Raw genomic sequence first — 18,648 nt, forward strand, 5'->3', positions numbered from 1 at the left:
CTCTATGTATGAGATAAATGCAACATAATTACAAATATTTCTAAGAGAATATCGAGTTGTTACCCCTTTTGATGGATCACCTATAATTTCACCATCCTTGACATAGTTGTACTCTCTTGGATAAGATACTTCCCTTTCTTCAATGGTTGGATTCTCAAGAGGATCATGAGTTTCCTCATTTTTCGTTTCTTCCTTTGATGATGGTTCTCCAACTTCATGTCTAACATCATTTGTATTTATAACACCTACATCATCATTCACACAATAATCCTTCCTTGGAAGGGGATTATCATCGAAAACAACATGTATAGACTCTTCTACAACTAAAGTTCTTTTATTAAATACTCGATAAGCTTTAGAATTTAAGGAGTAACCCAGAAAAATTCCTTCATCACTTTTAGCATCAAATTTGCCAAGGTTTTCTTTACCGTTAAAACAAAACATTTACATTCAAAAGGATGAAAATAGCTAATATTAGGCTTTTTATTTTTGAAAATTTCATATGGAGTTTTCTTTAAAATTGGCCTAATCATTACTCGATTAACAACATAACAAGCAGTATTTGTGGCTTCCGCCCAAAAATATTTTGGCAAATTATTTTCACAAAGCATGGTTCTAGCCATTTCTTCTAAAGTTCGATTTTTCCTCTCAACAACTCCATTTTGTTGAGGGGTTCTAGGTGCTGAAAAATTATGACTAATACCATTAGAATTACAAAATTCAATAAATCCAAGATTTTCAAATTCAGTGCCATGATCACTCCTAACACTAGTTATAGAGTAACCCTTTTTATTTTGGATTATTTTTGAAAATGTGATAAACTGTTCTAATGCTTCATCTTTAGTACTTAAAAATAAAACCCAAGTATATCTAGAATAGTCATCTACCAAGACAAATGCATATTGTTTTCCACCCAAGCTAGTAGTCCTAGTTGGCCCAAAAAGATCTACATGGATCAATTGTAATACTCTACTAGTTGATACGTCATTAATGGATTTAAAAGAAACACGCTTTTATTTTCCTTTAGCACAAGCATCACATATTTTATCATTATCAAATTTAAGCTTAGGCAACCCTCGAACTAAATCACCTTGAATTAGCCGTTGCAAAACACTCATACTAGCATGTCCTAGTCTCCTATGCCATAACCAACTATCATGTTCATCGTTAGCAACTAGGCATAAATTAGTCATATCAAAAGAATCTAAATGCACCATGTAAATGTTCCATATTCTATGACCAACAAGCATAATCCGATTAGATGCAATGTCAATGACTTTACAACCATTAATTTCAAATAAGACATTGAATCCTTTATCGCATAATTGACTAATACTCAATAGATTATGCTTTAATCCATTCACATATAAAACATTCTTAATTTGTATGGAAGATGTATTACCTATTAGGGGTGAGCAACGAAACTGATAAAACCGAAAAATCGACACGAACCGAGTAAAACGGTTCGGTTCGGTTTGGCTTTAAACGGTTCGGTTTTCGGTTCGGTTTAAAGGCTTCATTTTTTTGATTCGGTTCGGTTCGGGTTTTCCATATGGAACCCATTTGTTCCATATTGAACCGAATAGGCAATTTTTATAAAAAAAAAATTATAGTTTCAAGTGATTTTTTCATTGAAAAACCGAAAAACCGAACCGAAAAACCCGAACCGTTAAAAAACCCGAACCGAACCGAAAAAAGCGGTTTCGGTTTTTTTGGTTTTTTAACTATTCGGTTTCGGTTTCGGTTTAAATATTGAAAAACCGTTTATTTCGGTTCGGTTCTATTTTTGGTAAAAAACCGAACCGAATACACCCCTATTACCTATTGTACCAATACCTTCAATGTGACCTTTTGAATTGTCTCCAAAAGTCACTTCTCCTCCATTTTTGGCGTTAAGCTCAATGAACCGGCTTTTGTCTCCGGTCATGTGTCTTGAGCATCCACTATCAAGGTACCATGAATTTGAATTTGTTTCCCGTGCCTTGTAGCAATGCTCCTTTCCCTACAAACATAGATTAATTTTTGATTTTTGGTACCCAAATTCTTTTGGATCCATATTCATTAGTTTCCAAAATCCTGGTCCCCTTAGGTATCCATTTGTGTAGGATATTTTTATCTTTAGTAGTAACGAGTTCTTTAGGAACCCACATACTTCTAACGATTTTTCCATTAGAGGTTCTTTGGGGACCTCTATGATTGTAGTTTCTAAAACTTTTTCTAACAAAGTTGGATTTTGAATTTCCACCTTTTTTCAAAATGTTTTGTTCCAACTTTATCAAAAGAAGTTTTAAGATCATCAATTTTCTTTTGATGATCATCATTGATCTTTGAAAGTAAATTTTGCAAATCTAAATTTTTCTTTTCAAACTCTTCTAGTTTGATTTGCAAATCTTTGATTTTACTTTCAAGATCGTTGTTGGTTTTGGATATGAGTTTGTTTTCATTTTTCAATTTTGAAACATCGTTTTTATATTTTAAAAATAATTTCTCATAATCCGAAGCCAACCCATTATATTCCTCTAATAACTCATCATAGGATAAATCATCAAAATCGAATGAGTTAGAGGTTACCTTAGAATCTTCCCCAAATGCCATCAAACACAAGTTAGCTACTTCTTGCTCCTCTTCATCGGAACTTTCTTCATCGCTCCATGTAGCCACATGAGCCTTGTGCTTATTCTTTGATTGACCCTTTTTCTTCAATTGTGGGCAATCATATTTAACATGCCCTGGCTTTTTACATTCGTAGCAAATGATTGGGTCCTTCTCTTTCGGTTTATTTTTGAGGCCTTCATTTCGTTTGAATTTTCTTCCTCGATAAGGTCTCATCATTTTTCTGAACCGTTTGGCAAACAATACCATTTCCTCGTCATCGTCATCGTTATTCGAATCACTCTCATCTTTTGTGGATTTGAGAGCAACTCCAATGTTTTTCTTCTTCTCCTTCTCCTTTGCTGTCTCGTCAATTTTGTCGAGGTCCACCTCATCTTCGAGCATCATTTCATGAGTGAGGAGTGACCCAATTAGCTCTTCAAGAGTTAAGGACGTTAAGTCCTTAGACTCGATGATTGTCGTCTTCTTTGATTGTCACGATTTTGGGAGGGAGTAGACTAACTTCCTCACAAGCTTTTCATTTGAAATGATCTCTCCATATGATTTGAGACCATTGACAATCGTTGAAAATCTATCCGTCATAGCTTTGATATCTTCATTTGGTTTCATCCTGAAATTTTCATAGCTATGCGTTAGAATACTAATTTTAGATTTCTTTACGTCATCGGTACCTTCATGAGTGACTTGAAGTTTGTCCCATATTTCTTTGGCGGTTGTACACGATGAAACTCTTCCGTATTCATCTGGTCCAAGAGCAAAAAAAATGATATGGATGGCTTTGGAGTTGAGCTTGAACATTCTTGTCTCTCCTTCACTCCACAACCTTGGATGAGTGAGAGGTTTGATGTATCCTTCTTCTACAGCATTCCATGCTCCATGTCACTTGCTTGAATGAAGTACATCATTCTATTCTTCCAATAGGTATAATTAGCTCCATTGAAGAAAGTAGGCTGGTTGACGAGCATCGAGTCGAGACCGGAGTCGAAGTTTGAAGCGGAGGCCATTGATGACTTTGATTATCGATATAACTCTTCCCGAATCGACTCAAGAGGCGATTAAACCTTCAAATGAGTTAGGCTTTGATGCCAATTGTTGAGTTAATCGATTGACGGATTTGGCCAAGAGGGGGGTGAATTGGCAATTAAAAATTTGGTGGAAGCTTTTGCAGAAAATTGAAAGTAATTGCACAGCGATTTAGAGTGGTTCGACTTTCTCAATTAAAGTTTACGTCCACTACCTTAGCTATCCACACTAAGGATTTTCCAACAAATTCACTAATTTGTTCTTTCTTTTGAGGCCAAAGAGATAACCTTACAACACCCTCAAGAATATACCCCAATTCTTGAGAACACTCTTTCCCAAAGAGAAGATTACAAATTTGCAAACTTACAAGGAAAACCTCAGAAGGTAAGATGTTTGCACAATTCTAGAACAAGAAAAGAACACTCAAAGATAATTACAAATGAGCACAAATGGTGTTCTTGAAAGCAAAATGAATATTGAAAGGAAAATTGGCTTGATTTGCACAAACTTGCTGTTTGATGCTTTCTCTCTTGTTTCTCTATGATTTCTTGTTGATCAAGGGCTTCAGAACTTGTTTAAATACACCTTGAATCACTTATGAACGTTGGGGATGATTAGTGAAGATCATATAGCCGTTTTAGTGTGAAAACAATTAATAAAACAGCTTGGAGCGTGGGGGAATCGGTTCCCCCTCATAGGAAATCGGTTCCCTAAGTGTAAAATTCAAATATTTCGACCGTTGATCAGGGGGGAATCGATACCCCCTATGGGGGAATCGGTTCCCTCCGAGCATTCTGGAAATCTCGGAGCCAAACCGTTCAGGGGGGAATCAGTACCCCCTTGGGGGGGAATTGGTTCCCTCTGAACAATCTGGAATTTTTGGCTTTGAAATGGTTCGAAATACTTTGAAAGATTATTTTGAAATTGATTTAAGATTAAAACTTAATTTTACACTTAAGTAAGGATTAAAAATGATTTTTGAAATATTTGGAGTAATGTTTTTATATTCGAATAATTATATCGAATATACTTAGAAAATCATTTGGAAAATCTTAAAATTCATTTAACTTAATTTGTTATATCGAAATATCAAAATGTTTTCAACACATTAGTTTAGGATTATCTTTTGAGTGAGTTTTAAGATATTAATTTAGTAATTATTTGTGTCTAATAATTTATTTTTATGTTACGATATATATTATTATTAAATTAAAAATAATAAACATATATATTACATTTTTAATATTATCTTTGTTTAAAATTGTTAAATTTAAATTCTAAATAATATTTTATAAAATATTCAAACAATCAAATAATTTTTTGTGTAAATGAAATTATTAAATTAATATTGTAGGTGGAAAACATGAAGCAATGTTAAAATTTTTTGAAACATAAATTACATAACTTTCAACAAAGTATCGATATATGTACAAAAAGTATTGATATTTTTAACATATCCGGTAGCTCTTTACCAGTTTTGTCATATTTTTATCTTTTATATTGTTATGTATCGATACATTTTTATAAAGTATCGATACTTTTAACATATTCGGTAGCTCTTTACCTGTTTTGTCATAATGAAACTAGTTTTGTCATATTTTTATCTGTTATATTGTTATGTATCAATATTTTTTTTAAAGTATTGATACTTTATAGGCGCTATGACTGTTTTTCTTTTAAATTCTAAAATTGTTAATACTTATTTAAATAGAATCGATACTTTCAACATATCTGGTAGGTAGTTTAATGTAATAGGTAACACATATTTTGTTTACCGTTTATATTATTAGTAATCTTAAAAAAACCGGTAGGTATTTTAATGTAATAGATAACGCCTATTCTTGGTACAGTTTACATTATTAGCAACCTTCAAAAAATGGGTAAATATTTTAATGTAATAGGTAACGTCTATTTTTTTACCTTTTACATTATTTACAACCTTAAAAAAATCGATTGGTATTTTAATGTAATAGGTAACGCATATTTTATATTTTTGATTAAATCATATAACATTTACCATATAAATCTTAATCGGTTATTTATTTAACCAGACACTTATTTTTTTAACCGTTTTTTAACCGACTCACAATAAAACTTCCCAAATTCTTGGGGAAGAAGAAAAATAATTGAGGAGAAATGTGGAATTGGAATCTCGTTTGGGAAAAGAAAAGTAGGAGGAGGTTGCTTTCATGTAAAATGGACCCCACGCCCTTAACGTGCTTTAGGGATTTCAAAATTTTCAAAGGGATAATCATAGCCGCACACAGAAAAGCGTAATTATAAAACAATAAGAGAAAGAGAGAGAAAATTATAAAGGTTATATACATGTGACCGTTGATGGAGAACGGTGGCGGGTGGTCCATCTCTTCCTTCCCGTTTGTTCAACGGCTTTCCCCAGAAGAATCTGGAATCAACTAGCCGTTTCCCAATACGCTGCCTACGTGGACAAATAGCGATATACCATATCATTTTCTCCCAAATTAATTACATTATATCTCTGGTTTAATTGTAAAATAAGTGTCCTATCTATTTTTTTAAATGATTTGAGTACGTAACTTATAAACATTATCATTTTATGTGTTCGGAGTATAAATAAGGTTTATTTTTCATTAAGGGACACATTTCATATTTTTATAATTTTAAAATTTATCTATTATTAAAAAACTAAAAACATGATAATATTTATAAAAGAAACATTTTTTTTCTTAAATTATAAAAACACAAAATCCCTAAAAACCCTAAATCATCAATCCTAATCATTTTCATCTCCCTTTTCCGTCACGACCACCACCATCGACGTACTCCTTTCCATCCTCCTGGTCAACGCCACCGTAATTTGCAGATGTTCCCCATCAGAATCGTACGAGATCATGATTTTAATTATTGGGTTCACGAGGTATAAAACGTTGATTGGTCGTCTGTCGATCGGTCGTGATTTCATAGAGGTATTGATCGTCGAGGGAGGTGAGGTCGGATAGAGCTTTGTGGACTATAAAAGTTGATGGTCGACATAAGTTTAGAAGTTGAAATGAAAGCTTTCGAAGTTTTGAGGATATCTCAAATTTTCTAATATAATTTTATTTTTAAAATTTTAAATGATTTTTTCAAATTACCAAAATGTGAAACATTTCACTTAATGAAGGAAATTAACAGAGTTTACGATCCAGAAACATAAAGTGATAATGTTAGACATCGAAAAATCATTAAAAAAATAGTTTAGCCACCCATCTATTAAAAATACTATAATTTAGATACTTTATCATTAAGCCTGACATCTCTAAATTATGTTCTCCTTTTAAATCGATTCATGTTTTCTTTTGAATATTTTAATAATTCATTTTAAATTTAACTTTAAATTATGGTATCATTTTATATTAGTTCTTAAACTTTCGATTGTTTTAGAATAAATTATTAGAATGTTCAAAAAATTAGATATCGATTCTAATGAAGGTAAAATTTATGGACTAATTCAAAATGAATGTCTTAATTTGAGGATATGTAGATAACTACTTTCGATTGTGCGTGGGATCGTGACGTGGATAGGTTAGTGATAAAAAAACAAACAATAAAAAAAAACATGATAAGCACGTTGTGGTGGGACCTCTGTTTTGAAAATCGGATTAGATTGGTCGGTTTAATCGGGAATCGTTATTTAGTCCGGTTCAATCTAAATATGTTGAACCGCTATTAGTGAAACGGTCAGAACCACTGAACCGTTCGAACCGGACAGGCTGAAAACCGGGAAAACCCGGGAAAAACAGATATTTTTGTTTTTAAAAAAATTAAACCAAACAACGTCGTTTGTTAAACGAGCCAAGTCGAACTCGAGTATTGCTGAGCTCGACTCGAACTTGAAAACTTTAAAAGTAAGCTCAACTCAACTCAAACTGACAAGCTAAAAATTATCAAGATCAACTCAAACTCGAAATATAATATTGAAACTTGAACTCAAAAAGACTTGAACTCAAAAAAAATTAGAAGCTCGATTGAAGCCTAAAATTTGAGCTTGATTAAAGTGAAAGAATAGTTCACTCAATGCTCACCAAAAGGTTCCATGATTTAGAATGTCAAATTACCTCTATTATTTATAGAAGTTAGTTGTGATGCGCTTCTATGTTTCTTAGCAATGTGAGATTGTTTTGTTCTCATATTTGTACTCTTTAGACTTTTGGGATTCTCTTCTATGTTTCTTAGCCATGTGAGATTGTTTTTAAAAAAAATTAAACCAAACAATATCATTTTGTTATGATTTTTTTAACCCCAAATTTATTTTTTAATTATAGTTATATAATTATATTTATTATTTAATATGTTTTACCTTAAATATTATATTATAGTTAATTTGAATCATTTTGTTTCATTTAATTTTATGGTTTTTAACTTATATATGTTATGACTTGCTTTGAATATGACTTGAGATATAAAAAATTATTTTTTATTAAATATTTTTGGTATTTTTTATTTAGTTTTTTAAATAATTATGACGTCGTCCGGTTCTTCTGATCGATCTGACCGATTCAACCGGTTAAACCAATAAACCGGTAACATGACCGGTTCGCTAACCGGTCCGGTTCCGAAAACCATGGGTGGGACCGGTCCCGAATGTGCCGCAGCATCATCCGTGATACTCCTTGCCAGCTGTTGCGACGAGATCCTTTGATGAATCCGCAACCTCCCATGAATTTTTTTCCAAAATTAAACTGTTGAACATGATTAGACCGGCTCCCTAGCCACTTACTATTACTTGAAGCAGGCATTTGTGTAGTTTTGAGGTTGCTTCAAGTAAGGCGATGTCTCTTACATTTACCTTAAATAGAGAGAAATAGCACGAGTGTTAACCTTATACTTTGAATTATTATTTGACATATAAATATTATTTTTAATTTTGCACGTTGTAATTAAAAAGTATTATATTTTTAATTAATATTTAAAACAAAAAGAACTTTTAAAGATAATGTAGAATTACTTTCTGATACCAATTGCTTGTCATTTGATACACAATGAAATATTGTAATTTAAAAAACAACAAACTTCAAATAAATTCTTGGAGTCTTAATGCGTAAACAAAGGCTGTAAATAACTTGGGAGCAACGAAATGGTATTATGAATGACGTGGCAAGAGAAGGGAGGGGTATTGTAGGAAATTCGTATAAGTTAATGGGAGAAAATATAAAAAAATTAAAAAAGAGAGAAAAATGACGAGATATGACCGTTGTTTTTAAGCGTGGCATTGGTTGGATGCCAGGCTGACCCTTGCAACCCTGCTTTGAGAGAGATGATTGCTTTTAGTCCTCACACCCTCACATGGTCTCGCTGGACATACCCAGCCCCAGGCCCCACCCTCACTTCTTCCATTTCACTTAACAATATTATTACTTCTAAAACAATTGTCCATTAGTTTAAATAAAATGTTTGTATATAATTGTATTATATGAATCATACTCTCAATTTAGTTTAGGATAATGTATGTTTTCAGTCACTCAATCATTATTTTGATTATATTTTAATCACTCAACTATTTTTTTAAAAAAATTGTCATTGACATTATGTTTTAATTTTATTTTGATTATCTATCGTTAAAAGATTAACGATAATATAAATAACATAATATCAAGTTATCACTGAAAGATATAAGAAAATATAATATTAAAAATTTTGTTAATTTTTAACGGTCGAAGAATAAAAAAACATTATGGTTGATTTAAAAAAATAATTGAGTGATCAAAACTAAACTAAAGTGATAGTTTAGTGATTAAATAAATAATTTATTTACCTTTCATTTATTGTTTAACGTTGTTAATATTTTATTCCATAACTCAAATTACATTCCCAAACTACCCTTGTCTTACTTAGAAATGCACCATTTGTGCTGCCCCTTGACACCAGTTTAAATGGAGTGAGTTGAGACGGCACTTATTTGCACAAAGAAAGTTAGTTCTCCATGAGCTTAAGAGCAGCCAAGGCAAGAAAAAGCTCGACTAGGTTCTAAACAATGTCTAAGGAAGTTAGTGAAGAAGGACAGGGTCGCAAGGACTATGTGGACCCTCCACCAGCACCTCTGATTGACATGGCCGAACTCAAGCTATGGTCTTTCTACAGAGCCCTTATAGCCGAGTTCATAGCCACTCTCCTCTTCCTCTACGTCACCATCGCCACCGTTATTGGCCACAAGAAACAAACCGACGCTTGTGGCGGCGTTGGTCTCTTGGGTATTGCATGGGCTTTTGGTGGCATGATCTTCATCCTTGTTTACTGCACCGCCGGTATATCAGGTAAGCAAGAAGAAGTTAAAAAACTAAGTACCCTTTTGTTTACTGATCGCTAATGATTTTCCGGTGGTTTTTGGTTTAGGTGGACACATTAACCCTGCGGTGACTTTCGGGTTGTTTTTGGCCCGTAAAGTGTCGTTGATTAGGGCTGTGGCTTACATGGTGGCTCAGTCCTTGGGTGCCATATGTGGAGTTGGGTTGGTTAAGGCTTTCATGAAACATGAATATAACTCCCTTGGCGGTGGTGCTAACACCGTGGCGACTGGGTACAACAAGGGAACTGCTTTAGGAGCCGAAATTATTGGGACTTTCGTCCTTGTCTACACTGTTTTCTCAGCCACCGACCCAAAGAGAAGCGCTCGTGACTCTCACGTCCCTGTATGTATTTTCATCGATGTTTTCGAAACTGTTCATGCTTACTGAAAGTTACGTTTTTGATGCAGTTTAAACTGTTTTGTCTATAGGTTTTGGCTCCACTCCCCATTGGGTTCGCTGTGTTCATGGTTCACTTAGCTACCATCCCCCTCACTGGTACTGGTATCAACCCTGCTAGGAGCTTCGGTGCTGCTGTCATCTACAACAACGAGAAAGCCTGGGATGACCATGTAAGTGATCATAACCCTACTTTTTACTGTGCGTCTTAAACTAACTCTTGCATTAATTTATTGTGATGGACAGTGGATTTTCTGGGTCGGCCCATTTGTTGGAGCACTTGCAGCAGCTGTTTATCACCAGTACATCCTCCGAGCAGCAGCCATCAAGGCTTTGGGATCCTTCCGCAGCAACCCCACCAACTGAACAAAATCCCCACTTCGCTCATACTTCATTTGTTCGTTTGTGTGTATTGAGAAGATGATTATGATTACCTTTCTTTATCATCTCTCTTTATTTTGTTGTTAGCTTTTGCCTTTCATGTATCATTGCTCTTTAGTGGTTTTCTCCATCATTATTATTATTTTTTACTGTGTGCAGTGCAAAATCTTTTCAGATTTAAGTTAATAGATTTTCCAACTCTAAAAAGAAAACATAAAAATGGGTGTCTAATTATAGGCAAATGACAAAATAGGCACGCAGTTTATCACAAAGCTGTAAATGAAAAAGATCTCATAGTGGTAATTTGCCTAGGTGGATCATTTCCCATATTTGAAAGGGGCAATAATGTGAGGTACACTTGAATATAAGCATTGTGGCTATTACAAGAAAGAACCAAAGATGACCACTTCCCAAGGAAGAGAGAGGGTTAAAAAAGGGGTGAAAACCGAGTCTGCACTCTGAACCGGACCTCACCCTTTTTTCACCTCTCTGGAAAGGTCATTTTGAGGAAGTTTTGCGGTACGTCAGTTGAATATGCTTAATTTTTTGGTAGAAAAAATAATATTCAAATGACATTTAATATTAATATTTTTAGTAAATAAATCTTTAAATAATGTTTTATTGAAAATATTAAAAAATGAATAATATTTTTGATAATATTTTTCTTTAATTATATATTAAATTGTCGTACGGCAGACATCCTCACTTTGGGACTCTGACACGTCAATTGGTATTTCTTTTAGTTGAACCGGTGGTCCCCTGCTAACCCAACCCAAAAGCAAAGAAATCCGAGGCCACGCGTCATGGCATCACAGGGGGGGTTTACGTCTCGGTCTTATCTTTGCTGAAATCGGCTTAACCACAAAGGCCAAAGAAAAAGCCAAAAAACAAGTAGCAGTACAAAAGGAAAAGTTTTGTAATAATATAAATAATAATGAATGATTTGTGGTTAGTTCTGGGTTGTAAAAGAGAATCATAGTCCCGTCTTTTTACGAAAGGTACTGGCCATCCCTTGAACGTGGCTAGGTGTATACAAGGGATGAAAACTTCAACAACATTCAGCTTAGAGCGTGCACAGACCATACCGTTGATGAGCCACGGGACCAGCGGTTGGTTCACAACTGTAGGCCTCCTCTCACTGCCTATTTAGTTCCGTCACTGTATGACGGATATAATTATCATTTCTACTTTAAACAAATTAAAGTTGGTGATGGGAATAAGTGTAGTTGCTCATTTGTCGTCCGTTTATCTTTTCTGATTTTGATGGAGAAAGATATAGGCAACATCAAATAGAAGATATGGTCAGAATTATGATGGCGATAAATATTAGTTTATCTTTGATGAATTATGTGGAGTTGTCAGAAATCTAATTATAATATTATCGTTCTATAAGGTGTATGAGACTGATTCAACAATACATGGGATACAATTTTCGAGGGATAGCCCGAAATATTCCCGGGATATAACAAAAGTCATGAATGAATCAAGCACAACACAAAAGTATAGGTTTCAAATCAATGATCATATAATGTAGTTAAATTTGGTTATATATGTCTATCAACATTGAATGGTGTTAGGTTTAGGTACATAGGTACGAAGACAGTGAAACATAAAGTGTTGAGAGAATAATTCTGTTGTGTCAGAACTAGTTGCATTGCAAAGGGTTTTTCTTTTGGTTCCATAAGGAGCATCCTTACAAGTGTTTTTACAATCCCAGTAGGTGAAAGTGACACCCACGGCATCCTGGAGCCATTTTTTACTAGAAATCCCTATAGGTTCAGGAGGAGCTTCCATTCTTTTTATTTTCAGTTTTGAGGAGGAGCTTCCATTTTAACGAAACTTGGAGGTAAAGATAAATAGATGACAGAAAAGATCAGCTTTGGCTTGAAAGATGAAACGAACTGCCGTCTTTGGTCTAAACTCAAATAGTTTCTTCTGTCTGCCTGTAAGATTTGTAATGTCTGCTTCAAATAAATTGCAATTCAACTGTTTGGTCGATTTATAGTTTGTTCAATCGATTATTTTGCTAATGTTTTTTTTAACATGATATGATATACTTTATCACTTATAGTTAGAATTTCTTTGAAAGAAACAAAAGCTTGATTGAATTTGAGTGAAAGAACTTCCTTAATTTTTTTGCTCTTGATCTTGTGATTGGTCTCTATGGTAAAACCTCTGGATCGGGTGCCAGTGTGCTCACATCATCCCCTTTTCTTTAAAGTGATTTGTCCTCAAATCGTCATTGTCTTCATAGAGGGTAAGATCTGACTCATTGAAAGTGGCACGTACAACATAGTCTCCCGGTAAATCAATCTTGTAGGCATTATCATTGATTTTCTATACAACTTGGAATGGATCGTCCCTTTTTGGAATGAGTTTGGATTTCCTTTGATTTGGAAAATTGTCCTTTCGAAAATGAATCCAAACCCAATCACCCACTTCAAAATTTACCTTCTTTCATCCCTTGTTGACTTCTTGTTCGTATTGTCGTGTATTCTTTTCAATATTGTCTCGAACTTGTTCGTAAAGCTTCTTGATGTATTCAGCCTTTTCCTTGCCATCTTTACTGATCATATGTTCAAAAGGTAAAGGAAGAAAGTCTAAAGGAGTTAAAGGACTGAAACCATACACTATGTAATACCCAAAATTTTGACTAGTGACTAAAATATAAGTTTTGAAAGTTTGGTGGTTAAAGTATAAATTTATAAAAGTTTAGAGACCAAAAATGTAATTTTGAAAATTTAAATATTTTATCCCGTAAATGAAAAGTTTGGCCTAAAACAAAGATTTTTGTGGGAATCATATTTTTTGTACGAGATTTATATTAAAAGCTATAAAGTGATGAAGTTCGATATTGAAATCGGATAATCAGATCGAGTCAGAATTTTACGAAATTTGAAGGATGTTAGAAAATGGTTGAAAATATTATTTCCATATTTTTTATCAAATAGATTCAATTTAGAACAAAATAGTTTTTCAGATTTGGTTGAACAGTGAAAAATTAGTGCCTGAAATGCAATTTTCAAAAATTGCATGGCAAAATTAGTCACTAATTTCCTCTATTCAAAAATCTGCAAAATTATTCTGTTGTGAGCCAAATTTCTTTGAAAAAAATGTGGAAATAATATTTCAAACCATTTTCTAACATCCTTCAAATTTTCGTAAAATTTTGGCTCGATCCGATTATCCGATTTCAATACTGAACTTCATCGCTTTATAGCTTTTAACACAAATTCTGTATCGAAAATATGATTCTCACAAAAGGCCAACCTTTTCGTTTAGTGGCTAAAATATACAACTTTTTAAAATTACATTTTTGGTCTCTAGACTTTTACAAATTTATACATTAGCCACCAAAACTTTTAAAAATTATATTTTAATCTTTAGTCAAAATTTGGGGTATTACACACTACCTCGAATGAAGAATTCTTGGTGGTCAAATATGTTTCTCGATTGTATGGAAATTCTACGGGGGACAAACATTCTTCTCATGCCTTGATGTTTTTCTTGGCAATGGCTCGAAGTAATGTTGAAAGCGTTTGGTTTACTACTTCTATCTGCCTGTTAGTTTGAGGATGACACGTTGTTCAAAACAAAAACTTAGCTCCAATCTTGTTCCATAGTTTTATCCAAAAGTGACTAAGGAATTTGACATCCATATCAGAAACAATGGTTCTTGACACTCTATACAGTCATACCACCTCTTTGAAGAATAGGTTTGTTATATGAGTAGCATCATCCATTTTGTAGCATGGAATGAAATGAGCCATTTTGGAGAATCTATCCACCACCACTAAGATGAAGTCTTGACCACTCTTGGTTCTTGGCAACCCAAGCACAAAGTCCATAGATATATACCCACAACATGCTTGGTATGGGAAGATGTGTGTACATTGTGACACCCCTAACCCGTATCCTACCAGGATTCGAGTTTGAGGTGTCACATTGACTTTTTCAAACATTTTTTTTTCAAAATGACTAAAATATAAATTCCTATTTCAAGAAAATGATTACTTTTCATTTATTTAAAATCAATTGGTTTTACAAAACATATCAGAGCTTATACTATTTAAATCTTTAAATTACATTCCAACTACACTCTATATAACCAAATACATATATTCAACTACAATTCTGATCTGATTTGTGCAAAGGAGAATATGACATGTCTTGCTCCTTTTTACTTCTCTTCTCGTTTCCTGGAACCTACGTGCGAAACACTCACATGCTAAGTCTATGACTTAGTGAGACATACAAAACATATAATATAAACTATAACTTCTAACAATGCATGAATAATTAATGCTATCATAACATACAACCTCATGTCTACTTTCATAAAATAAGTACATACATACACAAATATCATCATATCATATATGAGTTTTACTATTTATATTCTTATAATCATTTAATTTACACAACTTAACTTATATCTCATTCTACTATCCTCATTTAAGTCGTTTACTTACGTAATTCCTAATCATGTAATTTTGATCACAATTCCACATATCTTATCTCTTATTTCCATATGTTTCTATTTAACATTTAACCTATAAATTCTCGGTACATATTCTATATCATGTTCTAGTATGCTAATTTCTTATATTCTCTTAATTCATTTCTCACCTAATTTTTATTACATAAACATATATATGCATAACTTATTGTTATTTGATTCCCTTGATATTCTCGTATGATTTCTTAAATTCTTATACTAAATTTCATATCACTTATTAATTTAACAAGGTTAGTTCACACTACTATTTAAAAGTATACACCTTCTTACACAACTTATCTAATATACTCTTATACTTATTTATATACATATTTCATAGTTAATATACTATCTACTTTATCTCAATTCTCATTAATCATATAATCCACCCCTTCATTACCTATATATATATATATAGAGAGAGAGAGAGTTCAATAGATTTCTCATTTAATTACTTATAACATATCATATAAGTATATTATATTCTCTTACATTCAAATATATCATACCAACATATTTCACATAGAAACTATAACATATGCAATAAATGAAACTCATACACTCATATTCAAATGCTCAATCACATATACCAATCATATTAAGTTTATTTATATTATCTCTTTATTGTCCTATGTATACTTTGGAGAACTAAAGATATGTGAGTTCATTGAGGTTGTGCACTTATGCTGTCACTACAACTCGAATAAATTCCCACTAGGGGCACTGAATATTTGTCTCGAAGGATCACTCCTTAAGAACCATATACATAATACAATAGACCAAATAAGTGTACCGAAGTACCATATATATATTCCATATAATTACATATATGTCCCGAAGGATCAAGTAGAACCCTCAACTCTTGGCATGCCAACTATACCTCTAGCTCTCATGACACGTAACATGGGCATCATTATTATGTTTACCATATATTCACATAGCCACATCACATAGACATATATTCTTATAGTTTCTTATCATATCACTCATGTCATATGGCTTATCTCATATACACATGTTCACATATTTTATGGTCACACAATTTATACCCTTTTCACACATAGTCACCTAGGTCCACATTATTTAGCTTACTCCACCTTTCATATATCCATACAATTCATTATCACATAATTGATACCTTAATCACATAACAATAACATACATTCACACAGATCATACAACATATACCATAATCTATCACAAATATGCTCATATCAATAACATGCTTATATGTATGCTAATATAGGAAATAGACTTGTCATAAGTCTTATTTCCATTCATCGTAATATACTAACTAATATGCACTCACCTGACCTCACTAGTCAATATCGATCTCTTATCTTTTTCTCGATGACTATTTCTTGCCGACTTGTTCGGGCGTTTCTCTCGATCAATATCTACACAATTATATATTGATACTTATCAGTATTCTAAATAACCTACTCTAATCATTCATTTCTTAACTAAAGGAAATACTACTTTTATTTTTTATTTAAGGTAGGTATCAGTACACTATATAGGGTATCGATACATTCCTTAACGTGTGTATTGATATACTACCTATGTATCGGTATACAAATTACATTCAAAGTTTTCATTTTAAGGGGGTATCGATACACTGCCTATGTACCGGTACCCTTTGAATATTTTTCTGCATTTTACTCCTGATGTATCGGTACCTGTTGAATAGGTATCGATACACCCTAACTCAGAATTCACATTTTAAGCACGAAAATTACTTCATTTTCAGCTCAACACTTCATATTTCATTCCTTCAAATATTCTTAGTTCATCTACTCATGTTTAAACTCATTTCTACTCAATAATAACCTCTTTAACCTCAAAATCCTATCATTCATATGTAATTCAAAAATTACACCAACTTTGCAACATGTTCTAAATCTAATTCTAACACTTCATACTCCTTAATTAGATTGATGACTAGTCAAATCTAACTTCCAATTCTAATTATGAACTTTATTTCAAGATTTCATTCAAGAAATTCTAATCTTTAATCTCCTATAACTCCATCATCTTTTGATTCTTAAGATAACTTAAGCTTTCTTACTATCCCAGGAATAAAATACAACTTTAAAACGAAAGAAAATCTTAACTAGAGACCAACTTACCTTATGCAAGTGTCGTAACCGTTTTTAGGTCGGGACAATCGTTTAATTGTTTTAAAAAAACAGTTACAACTTTTATTTGGAAAATTGAGTAATTTTGGATTAATTGGAATTAAATTGAAAAGGAGTCGCCATCGACCTTTGAGTTAGGTAGGTCGAATACCTAAAAATGTCTTTTAAAATAATTTTAAGAAAAATCATTTTTTAAATACAAAATTGGACTGCGTTACCAGAGGTTCATTTTAAAGGGTTCGGGAGTCGGTTACGCGTGGGGAAGGATTAGCACCCCCACAGCGCCCAAAATTAGTACTGTTCCGCTTACACGTTGTCGTAATGGTGGAAATCCTGAATCAAATATCAAGTTAAAATATAATACATTTATTACAATTTAATTAATTCGCCTCAAATTATTTAATTAGTAAAATAAACGAGATTTATTTCAAGTCTCATTTCATTCTAACACCATATAAGATTGTACCACTTCGATTAAGTGATACTTTCCACCCAGTTCTACAAATCAATTCTTGAAAGACATTCAGATAACAATACTAAAAATATTATCAAAGAGATTTAATAAAAGTTAAAATATATGTATAATGCGTAAAACATTTATATATATATCATGCATATTTTAATAATATATATATATATATATATATATACATAATATTAAAATATAACAATATAAATATATGAGAATAAATATATGAATTACAAATAGGAAAATCAAACATGCAGGTACTAAAACGAACGAACATTAAGTTTTAAAAGGCAAGTGCGTATATTTTTAATAAATCGAATAGATTGTGAAATTAATCTATCAAAATAAATAGAGATAATTTGGTCTAATAAGTAAACAAACATAAAGGATAAAAATATAACGCAAATAAAATAAAAGGCTCAAAATAATATGAAAGTAACCCAAAACAGAACTAAAATGCATTTAGAGCAAAAGTACAGGGATTACAAACATAAAACACATTTCCTTTGCATAGTAGCTAGTGACTAAAATGAACCAAAAGAAAATATATGACATGTGTACGAAAAATAAAAATTAGCACATAAATCTTTAATTTAAAAATAATTGTTAATAATTAATAGTTAATATTAATGTTTATCAACAAAATTTACATATGGACCAATATGCAATAAAAATAAATCATAGTTACCAATTTAAAATTAAATAGGGAGGTGATAAAAATATCATATTTCAAAGAGTGAAAATAGAGCATTTAAATTAAAGAAACAACAAAAATAAAGACTAAAATGCAAGAACATAGCAAGGCGTGTGGGGGACCTAAGGTGA

At 32.4% G+C, this 18,648-nt stretch overlaps 1 protein-coding gene across 1 annotated transcript; it reads left to right on the forward strand.

The window, feature by feature from the left end:
* Positions 1-9,598: 9,598 nt before the first annotated feature.
* On the forward strand, positions 9,599-10,712 carry LOC120145741 (probable aquaporin PIP2-8). The gene is made up of 4 exons (XM_039159496.1): positions 9,599-9,908; positions 9,988-10,283; positions 10,370-10,510; positions 10,584-10,712. Exons 1-4 carry the CDS (start codon positions 9,629-9,631, stop codon positions 10,701-10,703), a joined length of 837 nt encoding a protein of 278 aa, XP_039015427.1. The 5' UTR covers positions 9,599-9,628; the 3' UTR covers positions 10,704-10,712.
* Positions 10,713-18,648: the final 7,936 nt, after the last annotated feature.

Source organism: Hibiscus syriacus, unplaced genomic scaffold (assembly GCF_006381635.1).
Source record: "Hibiscus syriacus cultivar Baekdansim isolate YM2019G1 unplaced genomic scaffold, ASM638163v2 tig00110893_pilon, whole genome shotgun sequence".
Taxonomy (NCBI): Eukaryota; Viridiplantae; Streptophyta; class Magnoliopsida; order Malvales; family Malvaceae; genus Hibiscus; species Hibiscus syriacus.

Coding starts and splice junctions, on each gene's coding strand:
- LOC120145741 (XM_039159496.1), top strand. CDS start 9,629: ATGTCTAAGGAAGTTAGTGAAGAAGGACAGGGTCGCAAGGACTATGTG. Junction 10,284..10,369: donor CTCGTGACTCTCACGTCCCT/GTATGTATTTTC, acceptor TTTTGTCTATAG/GTTTTGGCTCCACTCCCCAT. Junction 10,511..10,583: donor AGAAAGCCTGGGATGACCAT/GTAAGTGATCAT, acceptor TGTGATGGACAG/TGGATTTTCTGGGTCGGCCC.